At 52.4% G+C, this 21,049-nt stretch overlaps 2 protein-coding genes across 4 annotated transcripts in view; one reads left to right on the top strand and one right to left on the bottom strand.

The window, feature by feature from the left end:
- The first annotated feature begins 4 nt into the window (after positions 1-4).
- BGLAP (bone gamma-carboxyglutamate protein) lies at positions 5-2,327 on the top strand. The gene is made up of 5 exons (XM_056510750.1): positions 5-20; positions 595-717; positions 1,551-1,577; positions 1,932-1,998; positions 2,098-2,327. Exons 1-5 carry the CDS (start codon positions 5-7, stop codon positions 2,228-2,230), a joined length of 366 nt encoding a protein of 121 aa, XP_056366725.1. The 3' UTR covers positions 2,231-2,327.
- A 1,250-nt stretch (positions 2,328-3,577) lies between these two features.
- SMG5 (SMG5 nonsense mediated mRNA decay factor) overlaps positions 3,578-21,049 on the bottom strand; it is a 30,513-nt gene continuing 13,041 nt past the window's right edge. For 2 of the 3 annotated variants that reach the window (XM_056510706.1, XM_056510709.1), the window contains 15 exons: positions 20,765-20,890; positions 20,264-20,332; positions 18,248-18,456; positions 17,980-18,117; positions 16,278-16,979; positions 13,191-13,360; positions 12,855-12,930; positions 11,947-12,122; positions 10,753-10,911; positions 10,481-10,540; positions 9,503-9,662; positions 9,086-9,176; positions 8,431-8,505; positions 8,007-8,145; positions 3,578-7,635 (listed from right to left, as the gene is read on the bottom strand). In XM_056510706.1, the coding sequence (XP_056366681.1) occupies positions 7,552-7,635; positions 8,007-8,145; positions 8,431-8,505; positions 9,086-9,176; positions 9,503-9,662; positions 10,481-10,540; positions 10,753-10,911; positions 11,947-12,122; positions 12,855-12,930; positions 13,191-13,360; positions 16,278-16,979; positions 17,980-18,117; positions 18,248-18,456; positions 20,264-20,332; positions 20,765-20,890 (2,434 nt within the window). In that variant the 3' untranslated portion in view covers positions 3,578-7,551. The remainder of the gene's footprint in view (positions 7,636-8,006; positions 8,146-8,430; positions 8,506-9,085; positions 9,177-9,502; positions 9,663-10,480; positions 10,541-10,752; positions 10,912-11,946; positions 12,123-12,854; positions 12,931-13,190; positions 13,361-16,277; positions 16,980-17,979; positions 18,118-18,247; positions 18,457-20,263; positions 20,333-20,764; positions 20,891-21,049) is intronic. The other variant, XM_056510708.1, reaches the window with a different exon arrangement.

Genomic DNA, 21,049 nt, shown 5'->3' with positions numbered 1-21,049 from the left:
GCCCATGGACTCTGTACTTTGTGGGTTTGTCTGACAAAGGCTCTGGTTCAGCAGTTCTGTCCACCCTCTGCCTCAAAGCCTCCAGTTCCGCTTTTCAAGACAGGGCTGGGATTTGCAGGATCAAAAAGTGGTCAGGATCTGGAGAGGAATGTTACTGAGGGGCTCTGAGTGCCCTGGCCACGCAGCATCTGCCCTGGCAGGGCAGGGAGGAGCTGTGGAGACCAGGCCAAGGCACCTGCTCACCCTCCTCCAGTGCTACAACACCACAAAAGAATCGTGCTGGTCCCCCAAAATGGACATGGAGGGAAAGCCCACAGATTTTGGCAGGGAAGTCTCCCTGTGTTGCAGAAGATGATTCTGGGATCCAGCAGTGGGAACTGGGACAGGGCAGTGGGACTGGGTGCTGCCAGGCTGGCAGGGCTGGGCCCGCCGAGTTCCCCCCTGGCCTGGGGCCACTCTTCCCTCCCTTTGTGGGCTCTGGCTGGGCACAGGGGGACCGAGTTCATCCCAAACCACAATTGCCACCTCTGCCGGCAGCTCCGGCCACAGGGCTGTGCTGGAAATAACCCTGGGGAGGCCCTGTCCCCCTGCCAGGCCACGGACCCTATAAAGGCACCAGGGAGCCAGGGCTGGCCCAGCCCAGCACAGGAGGCACCATGAGGTCCCTCATCGTGCTGACCCTCCTGGCCCTGCTCACCTTTGGTCTCTGCCAGAGAGGTTCGGGGGGCTGGAGACACGGGGGGGATTCTGAGCCCTGGGAGGGGCTCTGCAGGGAGCAGGGGACTGGGGGAAATTTGCTGAGCCTTGGGGTGTGGGGAATGGGGTGTGGGGTGTGGATATGGAGTGTGGGGTATGGGATATGGAGTGTGGAATGTGGGGTATGGAGTGTGGGGAATGGGGTATGGGGTGTGGAGTGTGGGGCATGGGGTATGGGATATGGAGTGTGGGATATGGGTTATGGGATATGGAGTGTGGGGTGTGGGTATGGAGTGTGGGGTATCTGTGGGGAATGGGGTATGGGGTGTGGAGTGTGGGGAATGGGGTATGGAGTGTGGAGTGTGGGGTATAAGGTGTGGGGTATGGAGTATGGGATATGGGGAATGGGGTATGGAGTGTGGGGTATGGGGTGTAGAGTGTGGGATATGGGGTATGGGGTATGGAGTATGGGATATGGGGAATGGAGTATGGAGTGTGGGGTATGGGGATGGGGTGTGGGGTGTGGGTATGGAGTGTGGGGTATGGGGTGTGGGGTAGGGTATGGGGTATGGGGTGTGGGTATGGAGTGTGGGGTACGGGGTATGGGGTTGGAGTGTGGGGTATGGAGTATGGGATATGGGGAATGGAGTATGGAGTGTGGGGTACAGGGTATGGGGTATGGGGTGTGGGATATGGGGTATGGGGTAGGGTATGGGGTTTGGGGCTGCAGCAGGGAGATAGGGAGCAGGACGCAGTGGGTCTCAGTGAGGGGTCTGAGCTCCAGAAGGACTGGGGTGAGAGCTGAGCCCACACGGGCCCTGCTGAGCCCCCCCCACCCCTCCTGTCTCTCCCAGCTGCCGATGGCTCCCCCAGCTCTGAAGGTGAGTGACCCAGTGCTCAGCACCTGCCCTGGGGACGGGGGACACGGCCCCTGATCCTGGGGAGGGGGGACACAGCCCCTGATCCTGGGGAGGGGGGACACAGCCCCTGATCCTGGGGAGGGGGGACACGGCCCCTGATCCCGGGGAGGGGGACACAGCCCCCTGATCCCGGGGAGGGGGGACACAGCCCGTGATCCTGGGGAGGGGACACAGCCCCCTGATCCCGGGGAGGGGGGACACAGCCCCTGACCCTGGGGAGGGGGGACACGGCCCCTGACCCTGGGGAGGGGGACACATCCCCCGGATCCTGGGGAGGGGGCACAGCCCCTGACCCAGCACCTGTCCCTCCTGCAGCCTTCCTGTCCCGCCGTGCCAGCGCCGAGGTGGTGCAGAGGCAGAAGCGGAATCTTGGTGGTGCCAGGTAGGGCTGGGTGAGGGATGACGGCTCCCGTTGCTGCTCAGCCCCTCCCCAGGAGCCTCCAGCTCCCCTGGGACCCCCAACACCCCCTTTTGTCGCCAGTGGTGCTCCTGCAGCCCCCCCGGACCCGCTGGAGGCCAAGCGCGAGGTGTGCGAGCTCAACCCCGACTGCGACGAGCTGGCGGACCAGATCGGCTTCCAGGAGGCTTATCGGCGTTACTATGGGCTGGTGTAGCCCCAGGCACCCCTCTCGGGGCAGGGACTGAGCGCCCCTGAACCCGCAGCAGCCCCTCCTCTGCCCCCTCCCACCCCCTCTGTTAGTCCTGGAGAGAAATAAATGCAAGCGGTGGAGCCGGTTCCTTCCCAAGCTGGGGCTGTGGGTGGGAGGGAGGCTGCAGGGGATGTGCCCCATGCCACCCACACAGCTGGGGACTCTGATTTCCGTCCCTGGGCCCCCCAGGCTCCAAGGAGGAGTGGTGCCACCACCCCTAGATGCTGCTCCCAGAGCTGCACCATCCTAATTCCAGTTTAATTGAAAGCTGCTTCTCCCAAGTGTGGGATTACTGGGGAACAGCAGAGCTGCTCATGCACCCCGGGGCCCTGTGGCCTGGCCAGGAATTCCATCACAAACCACCTGAATTAGTCATTAACCTTGAGACACACGTGCAGACTCACACTGCTGGGTGCCCACACAGGATGCCCCAGATGCCCCAAATTGGTGGAATCACTTTGGTTGGCACTGGAAGAACTAAGGCTCAGATGGGTGAAGAGGGAGCCAGGAGAGGGACGCTGCACAGAGCTGCCAGAGGCTGCTGGGCCCTGCAGCACCTGCACGGACCCATGATGGAGGCTCAGGGATTGTTTTGGGGTTTGTGGCCTCCTGAACGGCCCTTCCAAGCTGGTAAAAGCATTCCCAGCCCTGTCCAAGGGGCTGGAGGCAGCAGTGACAGTCCCCTTCTGCCAGCTCAGCCTTGGGACAGGGCAGGTCTCACCCCCAGCCCATTTCCCTGCCACGGACTTTTCACAACTCTGATCTGCCAGTGGCAAGAACTCAAGAGGGAGAGAAAATGATGACAATGCCCAGCTTGGTGCTCCCCACCAGGGGAAGCAGATCAGGGACAATGAATTCAGGGCAGGAATACTGATTTATTTTCTCTCCCTACTCCCCAGTGACCCTTGGCACCAGGGGACCCCAATTCCATCACTTTGAATGGACGCTGGAAAGTCACACATTTAAAAAATTTACATTTCCCTGTCTCCCACTTCTCCACCCCTTTCCCCCATTGGAAGTGAGCTGCAAAGGCCCCAGTGAGCTACACCAGGTGCTCCTGCAGGCTCAGGGTGCTCCTGTGGCAGCAGCATGCAGAGCTCTAGCAAGAGGATGAAGTCACCCCAAATCACAGAGGCAGCAAGGGAAATGCTATTCCCATCACAGGGGTAAGGAAGGACCCACCCGCAATTCTTTACTGGAAGGTTTGCTCAGCAAAGCTCATGCTCCAGGGTGGATTTACAGCTGGAAAATGCACTTCAGCCCCAGGGCTGTGCAGGAAAGGTGGGATGGGAATGACCACAGGACACAAAGTACAAACATCTGGTATTTTATTAAGCCAGTTGCTGTGTTCAGACCATGGTCAGACATGCTGGGAGCCCCAGCCCCTCCTCTTCCAGCTGGGCCCCACGTCCCCTCGGCCCTCAGTGAGTGATCCCCCCTGGCTCTGCAAGCCCCAGGGCTGAGGAGAGGTGATTGTCCCTCGCCTCAAACCTGCATTTCCCTCCCTGCAAGTGGCAAGGTCAGCACAGGAGCCCAGTGCCAGCCTGCCCTGTCCCACCCTGGCCAGTGCTGCTGCACACCAAGAAGGAAAGAACCCTAAATTGAAGATGTGAGACAAAACCCGAGGCACTGCAGTGGCCTCGAGCCAAGCAAGGATGGGACCAGAGGAGCTGCTTGGAACAGCCATGAAACCATGGAGAAGAACCCAACAAGCACCAGTGCCTGTGTCCACCATGGTTTGGGGACAGCCCAGCCAGTCTCAGCCACCACAGACCTGTGTCCTCCCAGCAAGGGGTCACCCCAAAAACCCCCAACAGCTCAACAGGGTAGTAATGAAGAGAAAAACCAAACCCAAGAAACACACCAGAACATAGGAAAACTCTTATTTTCAGCCCACAAGATGGTTTTTCTGTTTCTCTCCTTCACAGCACAGCAGGCACTTACAGCTGCTCGGGGCAAGGCTGGAGCTGGTGCAGGAGCAGCAGTGAAGAGCCATGGCCAGAGCCTGCAGTGTCTCCATCCTGCTGCTCCTGCTGAGGCAGCTCGTGGCTCTGGCTAGGAGCAGGATGCACAGGGTGGGGGGCTCAGGGAGCCCCCAGTGCAGCACCACAGCAGCCACAGGCTGCAAGAGCCTCCCACAGACCATCCTGTTTGCTGCCATCCCAAGACCCACTTCATGTCACACCCACCATGCCAGGGGAGATGCAGTGGCCCTGGACAGAGCAGATCTTGGGGATGGCATGGTGAACCCCTCAGGCCATGCTTGCTGGAGCACACTACATGCCACCTGCCCAGGGCTGCCCTGCAGCTGTGCTGCTCCCACACTGCACAGCCCCTCAGTTTCTCAGCTCTGGGTATCTCTGACTGGGGATTCAAATCCAGAAACCATTCACCAGGTCCTCGAGCACAGCTGTGTGCTCTGGAAAGGATGAGGGTAGCACAGGGACCCTTCAGGTGTCCTTTTTAAAGGCCACAGTCCCTCCCCACCCAGCCCAGAGTGGAAGGTGCCATGGGGCAGTCAGGATGCCCCACTGCACAGTGAGGGCTTCTTTCTCCCCTCCAGGTGTGCAAAGCCTTGGAATATTAAACCAACCCCTCAGGGGACCAGAGCAGTGACTAAGGGACAGCTGTGAGCAACCCCTGCTGCCACCATGCAGCCCCACATGGCTGACAGCAGCTCCAGTGCCCCTGGTTACAGAAATGGAGTTAGTTTACTTTTATTGTGGAACTGGATGCTGTGCCCACACAAGCCTCTGCCTCAAACACAGCTCCTCCTGAGGCTGCCCAGCTGCACAGCTCTTGGCTCCCAGGGTCACCCTGCCCAGCTGTGGGCTGCACCAACTGAACACACTTGCCATGAGCTGACACACTTGCCATCAGCCAGACTGGCATCCCCTGGGGCTGCTGCTCCAGCTGCACTGCTCTGCTGCCCCTCAGCCAGGAATGCTCCACTGGATGAAGCTGAAGCCTGCCCCAGCTCCTCCCTGCCCTGACCACAGCCCAGCAGTGCCTCCCTTCACCAACCCAGGAGCAGCCACAAGGGTGTCACTGAGGCTTTGGTGACACTCTGGGCTCAGCCCCAGTGACCTCCAGCTCCTCTGCTGAGCTCAGCACCAGGATCAGGGGAGGGGGTTCTTCAGCAGCAGGAAAAAGCAGAGCACATTAACCCTCTGTGCCCCCTGCCAGACAAGGAGGGTTTCACCTCAAGAACAGTCCCACAAGGTGATTCCCTTCTCTTTTCCTACCCCATCAAACAGAAATAATGAGCTACACAAACAAATGGCTTCAAATAAAACCAGTGGAGGAAAGAGTGACTGGGAGCTTTACAACCCATCTCAGATCTCCAAGAATCCCCAAGGTGTGCCAGAGTCTCTGACCTGTTGTCTTGCACATGACCTGTTCTTGGCTTAGCCAAGCAAAGCATTCTAAGTTTCAGAAGCTGTAGAAGGGAAGATCCTGCAGGGAAACCCTTGTCCCTCACAACTGGCTGTCAGCCTCCAGGGATGGACCAGCTGCACCATGGTTGGCATTTCTCTCTGCTGTGCTGTACAGGAGCTGGAACTGGAAATTCATCCTCTGGTACTTGTGCTGGTATTTTTAGTTTTTGCCTGAAACCAAGGAGCATCCTGCCCCTGCAGTACAACATGCCATGCTGGGAGCCTGCACAGAGTGCAGTATGACTCAGCTTCTCAGGCTCTGCTCTGGCTGTAGCAGCTTCTGGCTGGCCCATAGGAGAATACAGACAGAAGACTCCAGTGGTTTGTACTTGCATAGCTGCTGGTTCATGTGGATGGAGACATCTGTTCCATGGGCACACAAGAAGCATGAAGAGACTGCCCAGGCTGAGCAACCTGCAGCTTCATATCCCAGCACTGGCCCAGTGACAGCGTGTCAGACACAGGTTGCAGGAGATGCTGTCAGCATGGAGGCCAGGGATCCCTCACAGCTCTTCTGTGCAGACAGCACCAGCCCTCCTGCCTGGGGTGCCAAAGGCAGGAACAGTCTGTGGCTCACAGCACTGCTCCTGCCAGCCCAGGACACCAGAAAGGGGGACACCAACACTCCAGCTCTGCCACCATCTCTAGCACAGCATTGCAGCAGTGATGCATCACACAACCAGCAGAAAATAATGGCTTTGAGATTCCCCTTCCTCCTCCACACCCTATTGAAAGATTTAGTGGGGAAAAAAAGGAACAAAAAGAAAAGATGAAGAAGAGGCTTTGGGTCCTTTGGAGACATCTGCTCCATCCCAGTGTTGCAGTGCTCAAGCCAAGCATCTGAGCCTCAATGGTGCTTGAATCCCACCCGGCTCTTCTTTCTCTTGCAGCAGTTCTGCCAGATTCCTCCTTTCCTCCAAGGTCTAATGCAAAGTGGGAGAAACTGGGGATGGCCTCCACATCCCCCAGAGTCCTGTGGCCTCCCTGGAGCAGAGTGTTGCTCATGAAGTGTGCAGCTCCCAGGGAGAGTGGAGTGCAACATGGGGCTGCTCCCTCCTCACAGGCCAACATCCCTTTGCACTGAGCCTGCTCCATGAGGGCCTGGGAAAGGAAATAAATATGCTTGTTCTAAGACAAAAAAAATTATATTAAGAGCTTTCCCCCCCTTTTAAATAGAGCATTTCCTTTTCTTTCTGACGTTGGAAGAGTATCCAAAACCCCAAAGGAACTCCTCTTTTTTCTTTTTTTTTTAATATTATCCATATATATAAAAACTAAAAATTAAAAGGAAAAAAACCCTTGAAAAATAATTAATTCAAAAGCAGGGGAGTTGGGGGGGAAATCCTATCCACTTTCCTGTCCCCAGATTGCCAAACAAGAGCAAAACCCCTCTTTGGATCTTCTTCCCCAAGCTGGAGGGTTCCTCAGTGCTCCTGCCACACTGGTTTGGTTGTGCTGAGGTTCAGTCCATGCTTTGAACCACCAGGCTGCCTCTGCTGGCCAAGCAAGCTCTGGGAGGAAGGAGGGGCTGAGGGACTGCCCGTCTCTCGCCCAGCTCTGCCGACAGGAGAGGGGCAGAGCTCTGCCCCGGCCGCACCAGGGCCTCTCTCAGAGCAGTGGGGCCATCAGAGCTGTGCAGCCTCTGCTCAGGATGCAGGTGGAGGGTGTCAGTGTGCGTGCCCACATTGCATTTGTTTGGTTTTTTAATTCGTTTGGGTAGGTGTTTTTGTTGCTGCTGCTGCTTCTTCGTGTGCTAAGTGTCGCCCAGATTGTTGTTTCCTTCGTTCAGACGCTGCACGTGGCGAGAGGGGGAGAGAAAGGTTCACCAACCCGAAGCCCTTCTGACCATCAGCCCATCTCCTTCCACTGCTTGTAGAACTCCAGAACGTTCTTTATCTCTATGCTGGCGTTGGTGGCTGCCTGGATGGCAGACTGCAAGCAAACCAGATACAACAGGTGGTTAATTTTTAACTTGCCCTGGCAGATAGCTGCCATTCCCAGCATGGGACTCTGGCAGCCTGGCACAGCTGGAAGAACAAATCCTCCCAATTCTCATTGCTCTGGCACAACAGGCCTGCACAGACATGAAATTAAATTCTCTCACCTGTCCCAGAATACTCTGTACCACAAAATCAAGAAGCCTCAAGGGAAAAAGGAATCTCAACATATAAAATAACTGGGGAAACAAGGCCAGTTACTAGCCAAGGCAAAAAAATACTTTAAAAAATCTCTTGCCAATCAAAGATATGATATCCCTGCCAGGAAGCAGAGTGGCTCAGCTCAGGCAGAGCAGAGCTGCTCACCTGCATGGGCACTGAGAAGGAGCTGGGGTCCTCCAGCTGGAAGCCCGTGATGATGGTGACCATGCCCGTGGTGTCGTCCTCTCCACTGCCCTGGGACACTGTCAGCTGCTTGCAGCTGTCCAGTATTTTATACAGATTCCTGGCAGAAAACAAACAGAGGGGAAGGTCAGCAGGAAGACCATATCTGCTTGGGACAGTAAGTGGGAAGCAGGGCTGCTTTCCTGTCCCATTAAATACTTTTCTGAGTTTCTGAGCACAGAGTGCTTTGTGTAAGATGCACAGGTGGCTGTTCTTATCTCCAGGGAAATTCATCATTACTCACACAGAACAAGCTCTGCAATGGGTCCCACTGCTAACACCCCTTCCCAAAGCCACCTGCCTGCTGCAAACCCAGCTCAGACAACTTCAGATGCTGAAATCTTACCAGGCATCTAAATCTTGTCTCTTCAATTTATGCCTCTCAAAGCTCTTCCCAACATCCTTCTGGCAACGAATGTACCTAAGGAGAAAGCAGAGTCTGAGCTCACATGGAGACCAGCACACAGGCAAGAGTCAGTGCTCCACAGCAGCTCCTCTGGGGGCTGCAGGGCTCCCACCAACCCAAATTTAATACCCAGAGGTCCATGCACTGAATCCTCCTGTGAATCCCTCTGATCACCTCCCTGCCTCACCACCATTCCCACATGCTGCTCACAGTACCACATGTCTCCAGCCCACCAGCCGTGACATTGGCCTCAGAGATGCAGTTTGTCCTCTCAACTGTGTTTCTGCAGAGCACCCAGGCACAATTCAGCTCTTCCAGCACTCCCAATGCTTGGCAAAGGTCACTGCTCCAGTTTGTACAGCTACAGAGATGCAACTCCACCACTGCTCAAAGCAGCTGCACTTCACAGCTGGGCAGAACTACCAGCACATCTGAAGAACCACAGCTGAATCTCCTTCATCACCTTCCTGTTCCTGGAGTCTGGCTTTTCCTTGGCCCACTCCTCATTCTGCTCCAAGGGACCCACAGCCTGCTTCCACCCAAAGCCCACCCATTCCAAACACAAGGGAAGATCCCACCCCTCTCCTGCTCTCACCTGTTTCCCTTTTTAAATTCTGCCTCCAGATACCGAATGCTGTCCCTAGCACCAGCGTTCTCCTTTTTCAGGAAGTCTAGGCCATCGATAACTAACAGGAAAAAAAAACAAAAAGCAGAAACCATCTTGTTTACAGTTCTACTTCTGCAAACTAACCCAGAGGTGTCAAGTCCTCCCCATTCCACAGAACACTGATGCACAGCTGCCACAGGAGAGGCAGAGGATCTCTCTCCTCTCAGCTCTTCTGACACTCTGTCAAAATCCCAAGCACAGAACAGGCCCCAAAAGCAACACATCCAAAGGGTGTTGCAGCTGTTCCAGATGCAGCCAAGGATAAAAGCAGGAGGAGGGCAAGCCAGCACCCAGCCCTGGGCCTGCTCCCAGCACAGAGGGAGTTCCCTGCTGTGGAGTGCATACCTGTTCGAGGGATGATGATTATGAACCTGCCACTAGCAGCCAGCTGCTTGACAAGAGCCAGGTGCTGGCAGAGGGCCTGGGTGTCTGGGACAAGGTAAGGAGACATGGCTGACTGGGCCTTGGGCTGCTGCAGACTTCCCTCCAGCTGAGACACTTCCAGCTGAAAACACACATGCAAAGACACTTCACATTTATGCTGAAACAGACCATCAAGCAGGGCAAGAGTTGCCCTGCAAAGCTGCACCAGGCCTTTCCAATCTCTGAGCATACAGAACAGAGGGCTGGATGCAGCAGAGGGTCAGCAAGAGAAGATGGTCCCACTCTGCATTGCCCAGTGCAGCCCCACCTCTAGTACTGTGATCAGTTTGGGGCACCTTGATGTAAGAGGGGCACTGAAATATTAGAGTGTCCAGAGTAGGATGAGCAGGCTGGTGAAAGGCCTCAAGTGGCTGAGGTCACCCTGTTTGCTCAGCCTGGGCAGAGAAGGCTGAGGGTGACTGCCTCATCACAGCCTACACCTTCCTCGAGGGGGTCAGCAAGCAGGAGGTGCTGACTCCTCTCTCCTGTGAGTAGCAATAGCACATGAGGAAGTGGAACATTTCATTTCTAGCTTCATTGCTGCATCAGGGCAACTTCAGGGTGAACATTAGGGAAAGGTTCTTCCCCCAGAGGGTGGCTGGCTCCTGGAACAAGCTCCCCAGGAAAGTGGTTGCCACACCAAGCCTGCCAGAGCTCAGGGAGTGCCTGAACAACTCTTGGGCATTCAGTTTAAAGTGGCCCCATGAGGAGCAGGGACTTGGACTCTATGATCTTTATGAGATCCCTTCTGACTGGAGATACTCTACAGCTCAATCTATGCAGAATGGACTTACTGCCTCTGTGTGGGACAGGAGCAGAGTTCCCTTCCCCTTCCCTTCCCTTGTTCTGACATTCCAGCACTGCCCTGCAGGTTTTCAGGCTGGAACTGGCATCTCCTACCTGCAGTCGAAGCTGAGCCATGTCCCTCATGAGCCGGTTCCGACGAGCTTCCTCTGCAGCCTAGTTGCAAACCAAACTTCCATATCAGTTAGCAGGAAACACACCAGCTGGCACTAGCACACACTTCCAGAGTGAAAAGGGGACACTGGAATAGCTTTAAGGAACAGAACTTTCATCTCCTCCCAAAGATCTGTGATTATAGTTACAAACCAATAATAAACTACAGGGAACTCTGCCAAGTACAGAGAATTCATTCAGCTCTACCAACTCACCATGTGAAACTGGGCCTGGGCCTGGTGCAGCAAGTTGTCCTGCTCTGCCTGTGCTATGCTGATGAAGATGCCCAGCTCTGAGTTGAACTGCAGGATGCTGCCCTGCAGGTGGGTGATGAAGTGGCCAAAGCTCCGGATGCAGCAGATCCGCACGACGGACTGGAAGGAACAGGAGGAGTCACCCACCTCCAGCCCACACTTTTGAAAAAGGCAGGAGCTGCTATTAATTGCCCAGTTCTGATGGATTTTTCTGATCTCTTCTGAAGTCAGACTGCTGGAGGGGGCTGTGGGAAAGGCTACATCTGGCCAGAAGGTTCAGAGGTGCCAGTCTGGGCTTCCTCAACCCAAGAAAATCACAGGAAACAACAGCAGCACCCTGCCACACCTGTTCCATAAACCTCTGCTCAGGCCCTGAGTGCTAGGAAAAGGAACCACATAACAACATGTGTGGGGTTGATGTGGCCAGAAATGTGGATTCTGTCACCATCTGTTAAACCAGCTGGGGCAGTGACCCTGATCTCCTGGCACATGTTATCTGCTAATGGGCCATCTTTAAACCAGCTGGGCAATCATCTTTATCTTCCCACAGCCCATCCTCCCTCCAGGAGATATCTCCTGTTAATGGCCAGTGAGTCCCAGGGCATGACTGATAAAATTCCATCATCCCACTGGGAGATGCTCCAGCCAGGGGAGGAGCCAAGCCTTTCCTACCCAGATAAAAACTGACATTTGGGACAGCAAGTTATCCATCTTTCCACTGGATTCCAGAGGAAAACCAGACCTTTCCACATCATCCCTGCACCTTCAGAGGAAACTGCACCTTCTACAGGAGCACTGCTCCAGCTGAACCACATCTGCCCCTGCAGGAGGATGCAGCCACCATTGAATGGGACTGTGCCAACACCCTGACTGACTGACGGGTGTCAGCTTGGATTCTGACTCTGGCAGTGCTTTGGGATTGTTCTTTGTAATACTGCATTTCTATTTTAATTTTCCTAGTAAAGAATTATTATTCTTAATTCTTCTATCTTTGCCTGAGAGCCCCTTAATTTCAGAATTATAATAATTTGGAGGGAAGGGATTTACATTCTCCATTTAAAAGAGAAGCTTCTGCCTTTACTGGCAAACACCTGTCCTTCAAACAGGACAGACCATAACCAGGTCTGATTTTTTTCAGGATTTATCCCAACTCACCTCCTCAACTGCTGAGAAAATGGGCCTGTCCTGCTCAAAGTTGAACCTCTTGTGTGCATTTTTCAGAGGGGGCAGATTGCGCAGGGCCACATCCTCAGGGAGCAGCAGGTTGGCCTTCAGGTCTGGGAGCTCAGCATCACTCAGCATGTCTTTGACTTCATCACACAGGGCCAGCCCTGGACAGAGGGGCAAGGAGGAGAGCAAAACAGCTGATGAGGGGGCTAAGAGGAGAACTGCTTTAAGGCACATGATCTGAAATGATCACAGGTGGTAATGACACATGCTCTGTGAGCACCTGCTTAGGGAGGAACCACAAGACCACTCACAATATAAAGAGCAATTCTAAACAACCTGCCAAGGAAATGTCCTGTTTGGAGGGATAGCTTTCCCACTATTCCAACTCAGGAACAACCCTGTTCAAACTCTGCTTTTCATGAACCATTGGAAACTTCAGGCACAGGGCACATCATGAGCAGCTGGAGCTCCAGTACTATTTTCCAGGATTACCATGGCAAAATCACAGCCTTACTCCTGCTGCTTAGCAGTGGATTTCACTCCTGTTGGCCACACAAGGATTCTCACATGCTGGTGTCACTGTTTCAGTGTGCTGCAGCCATATTAAACCATTAATACAGCATTTCTGTGTGTGAATTTTGGGGCTGTCTTGTCAGGGCCAGGAGCTGAACTCAATCCTGGAGCAAGCAGGGTCTCTATGACTCTAAAGACTATGGGACAGTGTTTAACTGGAATGGTGTTTAAACAAAAAGACAACACATGCATGTGTTACTTCCTACTGTGCTCATAAAAACTGCTATAGGAAATCTCCCTCCCTGGGCTCTCACACACCCTGGGAATCACTGATGACTAGGCTTGGTGAAACATGACATTGCCACTTCTTTCTCCAGTACCTGATTCCTGCAGGTCTGCAGCAGAAGGCAGAAGGTTCAGGAGCACAGACAGCCTGTTCCACAGGCTCTGGGAGCTCTGCAGGAACAGAACACAAAAGGCCACAGAAAATGTCAAGACAGACAGATACAACAACTAGGAGGTTAGGCCTTCCAGCATCTCACAACCCTCAGAGTGCTTTATGAAGAGTAAACCTCCCCATCCTTCTCAGGCCCAGATTAGCTTAATTCAGCTGGTGGGGGACACAACATCACCCTCTGCCCAGGAGTGGGGCCATGGCTGCAAACAGCCCAGGGAAGCTGACCCTGGAGCAGACACAACCCTGCCAGCATCCCCACCTGAGCACACATAATGATGAGGTCTGTGTTTGTCCTCAGCCAGTCCAGGAACACCTTGACAGTAAGCAGCAGCCCTTCATTGGTCATGATCTCCAACTTCTCCTGAAGGGATCGCTCATTTCTGCAGGATTTGTTACTTGAAATGCTTTCCTCAGAGTCAGACACATCATCTGGAAAACAAAGGCAAGCACAAGATGAGAGCTGTTAAACCCCCTGAGATGCCAAGCCCTGCTGGTGTCAGAGCAGCACCGGGCTGGAAACAGTTGAGTTTGAATTCTTGGTACCTCCAGATACCCTCACAAAACCAGTCCCTGTCCCCTGTGCTTTCACTAGAGTGAACCACCTCTCTATTTCCTTCCTCCTTGGGACAAGAGGGTGAAAACCTCCCTGTGAAGGTTTGACCAATGCCTGATCTCTGCACAGCCTCACTGACAGTGGGCAGCACAAGGACCAGGGCAGTTCTGCAGGGAACAGAGCCATGAGGCCAACATGCTCCAAGCCAGGCAAGAGAAGGAAATGGCAGGGCTGTCCCAGGAGTCAGAGAATTTTAAATATTGAACATATTCTTTGCACTCTTCTAACTCTCCAGACCTGAACATCTCAAGCCATTGCCAGTGGAATCACATGTGACATGAGTGACCTGAGGTCAGGGTGGGAATCAACCACAGGTTTTGCTACAGCCCCTTATTTCAAATGCTGCCATTGCTTCCTATCAGCACTCCACATTTTATTCCATAAACCCTCAGAATCACAAGGAAGGAGGTGATTTATTCAGAACCTACCACTGACAGTGTCACACCATGAAAAAGAAGTTTGGATAGAGCACAGATGAGGAGAGCTCAAAGCTAAAAAGCACACAGTGAACTAATTGCATTTCTCATTTCCTACACCTGTAAAGGTATTGTGGCCACATTCCTGGAGCTGCAACAGTCAGATAAACACTGAGGGAAAGGGTTAAACAGACCAAAGCCCATTTGTTTCTTGCTTTAACCCCCATCTCTTTCATGTGGCCATGGAGCAGTGCCAGAAGCCAGTCAACACTACCATGATCTAACACTGTGCCTTCAAATGCTGGCCCAGGCAAAGCCTGGATCTTGCCAGAGCTGCAGGCCAGCTGGATTTGGCAGCAGGATGCAGAATGTTTCCTTGCTCCAGGGAAGCTGGGAGGAATGAAAAACAAGACTGAACAGGCCCATACAGTTTTATGTGAAATACAAACAATTCCCTGTAGTTTATCAGATCTCCCTTTCCAGCTGTTTTTGCCCAGAACATCACTCAGTTGTGTAAATTAAGTGGTAATGGAGACATGGCAGCTCCACCTGCTGCGCATCTCCCAGGGGTTCAGCATGGAACAGTCAGTGAGACACATTCAGGGGGCCACAGAGAGGCCCTCAACACCTCTCATATCCACCTGGGTCACATCTTCCACACAAACTTCTACATGAGCATTGGGCTGATAATCTGTCATCTCATGGAGAACTTCTGTCCTCCACCTGCCCTGTCTGTCACCAGAAGCAATAGTAAGTGTCTGATGAGATATTTCACAAAGGGAAGAGGAAAGATGTCTGCTGGAATTATCCTCTGGAGCCAAAATGGCTCCACTATAGCAAATCATGGCTGAAAAATTCACTGGCCTTCTACTATGGGGTTATAGCAGTGAGGGATGAGGGAAAAGCAACTGACCTCATCTACCTGGGTTTGTGTAGAGCATTTGATACTGTCATGCACAACATCCTTGTCTATTAACTGGAGAGACATGGATTGGATGGATGGACCACTTAGTGGATGACAGCTTGGCTGGATAGTCACAGTTAAAGAGCTACACCCCACAGCTCAATGTCCAAGTGGAGAGCAGTGACAAGGAGCACCCTCAGGGGTTGGGACCAGCACTTTTTAACATCTCTGTTGGTGTCAGACAGTGAGATCAAGTGCACCCTCAGCCAGTTTGCTGACAACCCTGAGTTGTGTGGTGAGGTCACACGTTTGAGGGAGAGATGGCACCAGAGGAATCTGGGCAGGCTGGAAAGGTGGGTCTGTGTCAACCCCAGAAGGAACAGCAAGGGCAAGCAGAAAGTAGCTGTATTGGGGCAAGCCCAAGCACAAGCACAGGCTGGGGGAATGGATGGAGAGCAGCCCTGAGAAGGATTTGGGGGGATGGGTTGACAAGAAGCTCAGCATGCCATGGCTGAGGTAATGTGCATTGGGGACACAGAAAACCAACACTGTCCTGGGCACATCTGCAACAGCTGGGGCAGCGTGTGAAGAGGGGATTGTGCCCCTCAGCAGAGCACTGCTGAGACCCTGCCCTGCAGAGCTGCCTCCAGCTCTGGGCCCTCAGCACAGGAAGGACATGGAGCTGCTGCAGTGAGTCCAGAGGAGACCACGGAGATGATCCAGGGCTGCTCCAGATGATCTGGATCCTCTGCTCTGGAGACAGGCTGGGAGAGCTGGGAGTGCTCAGCTTAGAGAAGTAAAGGCTCCAGGGAGACCTCAGAGCTCCTTCACTGCCTGAAAGGGCTCCAGGAGAGCTGGGGAGGAACTTTGGACAAGGTCCAGGACAGGACAAAGGGGAATAGCTTTAAACTAAAGGAAGTTAAGTCTAGATGTGGTATCAGGAAGACACTGTTCCCTGTGAGGGTGGTGAAGCTCTGGCATGGGTTGCCATGAGAAGCTGTGGCTGCCCCATCCCTGAAGTGCTCAGGGCCAGGCTGGATGCAGTTTGGAGCTACCTAGATCAAGAAGGATGAAATTACATGGGTTTTAAAGTCCCTTCCAAACAAACCAACCTGTGAGACTGTAATTCAGATTCACAGCTGGTCAGCATTTAGTCTGCAGAACAGCAGTTGTTCTGGGAGCCCTGGTGGGCTGCAGGTGTTTCCTTTGCTCAGTGCACATATTCCTGCATGCTGTACAAGCAAAGCTCCTCTGTCATGAAATGTCCAACCCAAGGCCTGCCCACTACTTGGGCAACCTGCTCCTCCAAACCTAGCCAAAGAAGAGCTTGCACCATGGGAAATGGTGAATTTAGCAAACAGGCTGCTATAGTTTGCCATTTTCTACACATCATTGCAGTGACAAGGCCCTTACCTTGCTCAGACAAGCTGGGCTTCTCCAGATCTCCATTGACACATGGCTTGCTCTCCATCCCATCCTTCAGGGCAGCAGGTTCACTGTTGGGTTTCAGGAGGATGTTGCTGAAGGTGGGAGCCAAGCGAAAGCAGCGTTTGGTCTGGAACAGCTGGGTGGACATGGCCTGGAGATTACTGGCTATGCTTGCATCGTTAGTGCTCAGGGAAGCTGGCCCATTGACTGCTGGATCCACAGCCTCAGTTTTAGGGATGCCTGGGCTCTTGGAGTCCCCCAGCCCACTGCCATCCACACAGTTTTGTAAGGCCTCTTTGGGCCCACTTTTGCCTTGGCTGCTTCCCTCCTCACCCGGTTCATCCTCCATGTCCTCCAAGTCAGACCGGGATTCTTGGCTGTTCATGTCAGAGTCTGTCTCCACGTCAAAAGCAGCTTCTGCTTCCTCATCACTCTTCTCTGAGCCACTCTCTGAGCCATCACTGCCCTTGATGGAGCTCTGGCTGGAGTCAGAGTCAAAGCCCTCACTCAGGTCGCTCTCATCCGCCTTCTGGGGGTGGCGGCGGCGGCGCAGGCAGGAGAGACGAGAGTATTTTTTGCTTTTCTTGCAGTCATTCTTCTGCTGCTCCTCACTAGGCTGATGGTTGGTCAACTCAGCTTCAGCTTCCTTCTCAATTGAGTTCACAGGCTCCCGTGGCTCCTGGTCATCTGCATTTACAGGGAGTATAAATAAAGTCAGTGTGTTCCACAGGCTGCTGCAGCCCAGGGAACCAGGGCTGCAAACTTCAGCATCACTTCCATCAGTGTCTTCCACTGCAGAATAAGCAACTCCAGAAGAAAGATTAACTTTCTAATGGCACCCAGGAAGCCAGGATTCCTACTGCCCAAGCAGGGCCACTCTTACCAGGCAGCCTCAGTGCTCGAGGCTGCTAAAGCAGGACACAGCTGAATTCTCCATTTAACTCTCCTCCCCACCTTCCTACAGTCAAGAAAACCAAGTGACCCACTGAGCAGGGCAGGGACATGTGCTCTGTACCTACACTGACCTGACCCAATCCCTTTCTTGACCACCATGCATGGACCCTTTCTAGCAGCCCTGGATCATTGTGACAGCTTCAAAACCTGCAGAGGAGGGGCTGTTCATTGTTGCTTTTACCAGAAACTGCCTCACCCTGCATTCAGTGAGGTATTGCAAATGGACTGTGTGCAGGGGAAAGGTTTAGCAGTTTTATTTGCTGCTCAGTAAAATCCCCCAGAAATTCAAGAGCCACCCTTGCCTGAGCAGAACTGAGGTATGCTGAGAGGATCTGTCTCCTTCAGCCCCACTCAGTCCCAGTCTGCCTCCCTCAGCCCAGGTGTTTTATCCAAGATCACCTCCTCAGTGGAGGAGGAAAGCAGCCAGTGAACAACAGCAGAGACAGAGAATAATCTCAGATTGGGATAAACAGATGATGAATGAACTGCCAAGAGATACAGAAAGCAAACCCCTTATAAGGAAAGCAACATGTCCATCCTGCAGATTCAGCTATTCAGAAAGAGCAGCAAGTGGAGACAACTCAGTACATCAACCATCTCCAGGGATTCCAGCCCAGAAGTAAAAGATCAATACACTACAAAACTCATGCCCAGGGGAGAAAGGGGATAAAGGGGAAAGCCCTGTAGGCAGACAGCCTGGGAGACCCAGGTGCTGCTGCCTCTCTTCTCTTACCTGTGCCATCACTCTGAAAGGCTGGGACAGGATTTTCCCCTTCTTCTAGCTCAGCCTGGAGGCGAATATTGACGTGATTTATCAGGTGAGAGAAGAGGGCCAGTGTGAAGGCAATGGCTGCACTGTACTGCTTGGAGCCTGCAACCAGACAGCACAGTGAGATAGATGGAGGTGAGCACTACACCACAGCATGAACTCCAGCTCAGACAGCATCTCCAGCTAACTGTGCTGCTGATGCTCACAAATTCCCAAACAAAGCACTGCTTACCTGCCCTCTTGAGGCTGTGAACGCTCATCAGGCAGATGATCACCATGCGAAAGATCAGGAGATCAGGCAGGAAGGAATAACCACTCTCATACTCCTCTTCATCTTCACTAGTTGAGCTCAGGTTAGGAGGAGAGGGCAGGTAGAACAAGCACAGGTTGAAATCCTCCAGCACAGACTGGCAGAGAGATGTCAGCTCAGAATCCAAAGAGCTTAAAAATAGCGAAAAATATTTAAATAAGAATTATTAACTCAAGACTCATGCTTCTGGCATGTGTGCCCAGAAACTGAACCAAAACTGGCAGTTAGGCTGTCCTTTAGCACAAGCACCAGGGAATATACTGCAGGCAACAACAGCTACAGGAAGTAAGTGACATTAATCAGATTATGTTTTCCTCTTTAAAGCTGCTAAACTAAAGACAAACAATACCTAGAGATGGGTCACCAAAAACCAGATTCCTTTTTCCCCTGGCAGCTCAGCAGTGGCCATTAAGATACACGAGGCTCTTAAATGCTAAAGGGAGCAAAAGTTCTAGATGCACTGCTTAGTCAAAAGTATTGCACTTCCACAAACATGGGACTTGGCTTTCCCTCCTCCCATGTCTGTCCTGCAGCCCAGAATATTCCAAAATCCTCCACAGCTGTTCAGTCCTTCAAAGGAAGTGTCCATGAGATCAATCCAATGGGCAGTGGGAGCCTCCTAGCTACAAAACAGACCTGCCTGTGAAACTTCCAGCAAAGCCTTTTCAGGAGAAAGTGTGCTTGGGAAATTGAAGTAATTCCCAAATTTCTTATGTGCTAAATCCATGCTGAGTATTTAGAGGAGCCTTGTAGCTCCACCTCAGTATAAGGCAGTACTGGAAAATCAATCCCACACTGGGCTGTATAAGCAAGGGCAGAGCCAGCAGGCTGAGGTTGTGTTCTCCCTCTCCATTTAGCACTCACAGGGCAGCATCTGGAGCATCTGTCACTGGCCTTTGGGTCCCCAGGAAAAAAAAAACCACCAAACAAAAACACACTGACAAACTGGATTTAGTCCAGCAGAGGAACAGAGAACACAATGTATGAGAAGAGGCAGAGAGAGCCAAGTTTGCTCAGCCTGAAAGAGAAGGCATGGGGGGCTATCTTCTGTTTCCAGATGCCAAACAGGTGATTACAGAGGACTGAAGACTCTCCTTAGTGGTGCACAGCAAAAAAAGGAGAAATTATGGGTACACACTACAGGAAAGAAAAATGAGATTAGATGGAAGGAGAAAAAGTTCTGTGGTGAAGGTGGTCAAACACTGGAAAGGGGACCAGAGAGGTGTGGGATTTCTGTCCTTGGATCCAGTCAAAACTCAGTGTGATGATGCTCTGAACAAGCTCATCCAACTCCACATCTGTATCTACTTTCACAGTGAACACTACTTTGGGGAAGTACTGGACCCCCAGAAGATCCCTTCCAAACTGAACCATTCCACAGTGAATTTAACTGCAGCTTATCTAAGCCCTTTAAAACACCTGTTCTTTTTCAAGCAGTAAGAGGTTTATTTAAAATCACCTGAAAATCCCCCAGCAGAGACAGAGAAAATCAATAAAAAAATCCAAAACCCAAAATCACACAGCAATACAAAGCTTCCCACTTATTCTAACACAACCAGGTTTTTGGCTCCAGAATTCCAAGTGCAGTGAACAGCCCCACACGTGTGGACAACTCCTTGCTGTCCCAGCAGCCTGAAAAAAGCATCTGAAGACAGCATGGGGTAAGCAAACACCAAAGGCACAGGACAGCACAGAGACAGCTGCAAGGCTCAGGAGCTCAACACACACTCAGGCTGGCTTGATTTAGACAAGTCACAAAGTATTTAAACCTCTGGTATTTCAGCCTCCCCTGGAAACACAATCTTCATGCTCCATGCATGGACTGTCCAAAGTCTTGGGCCTTTTGGTACTGTTATCCTACAGGAAACTACCCCTTCCAATTTCAAGTCTCTGCTACTGTGAGGTATCAATAGAAGATACAATCTACCACAACCTTACCTGCTCTTTGGCTGCAAAAGACTCTGCAGGTACATGAAGCTCACCAGCAACCTCTTAATGTCTTTTCCTCTGAAAAGATGGAGGAGAAAGCACTGTAAAGCAGGTGCCCCATCACAGAGACTGGCTGGGCTGACAGGGCTCTATTAACAGCTAAATCAGATCTCAAAAAAAGCACCATTCTGATGAAAATGGACAGAAAGAAGAGTTTATAGACTGCCAACTTTCACCAATATGCCCCAACCCTCATGAACAGTCCCCAACTCCAGGGAAGAGTGAGAAAATCTCTCAATGCAAACTCTACATCCTGGCCAGCATTTAACTTTTCTCCTGAAATCATGACCCAAGAGAGCAAGAATGGGATCCAGAGTGGGGCTCTCAAAATTCTGGGAACAGTCACTGTGCTGAATGGCCCATCTACCAGCTCCACTTCCCACAAAGACACTATTCTCTACCCAGAGGATACAAACTCTCAGCCTGCACCTCTCCATTCCTTTCTCTTACCGTTTCTTGCTTGGAGACAACTTCCTGGTTTCACATTTCTTCAGCTGATGATACATCTTGGCTGCCTTGTCATAGAGCCTCTTCAGGTTCCCATAGGCACCCTCAAAGGACACTTCAGACTGGATGCTAAAGACCAAAACAGGACACAGCCAAAGTTACTTCTCCACAAGACTGCTCACAGGTTATGGTTTTAACTCCCTAACAAGCTATTCAGGCATTGAGGCATGAGGACAGGTACCCAGTGCTACTGTCTGAACATGCTGGACAACTTATCTCCCACTGATG

This window comes from Oenanthe melanoleuca, chromosome 25, assembly GCF_029582105.1.
Source record: "Oenanthe melanoleuca isolate GR-GAL-2019-014 chromosome 25, OMel1.0, whole genome shotgun sequence".
In the NCBI taxonomy this organism is placed as follows: domain Eukaryota; kingdom Metazoa; phylum Chordata; class Aves; order Passeriformes; family Muscicapidae; genus Oenanthe; species Oenanthe melanoleuca.
Note: the sequence above shows the minus strand (reverse complement) of the source record. Positions and strands in the feature narration are given on the sequence as shown.

What these genes read in the sequence shown, in the direction of transcription:
- BGLAP (XM_056510750.1), top strand. An exon ending in CTTTGGTCTCTGCCAGAGAG is followed by an intron (nt 718 to 1,550) that starts GTTCGGGGGGCT and finishes TGTCTCTCCCAG; the next exon opens with CTGCCGATGGCTCCCCCAGC. An exon ending in CGGAATCTTGGTGGTGCCAG is followed by an intron (nt 1,999 to 2,097) that starts GTAGGGCTGGGT and finishes TTTTGTCGCCAG; the next exon opens with TGGTGCTCCTGCAGCCCCCC.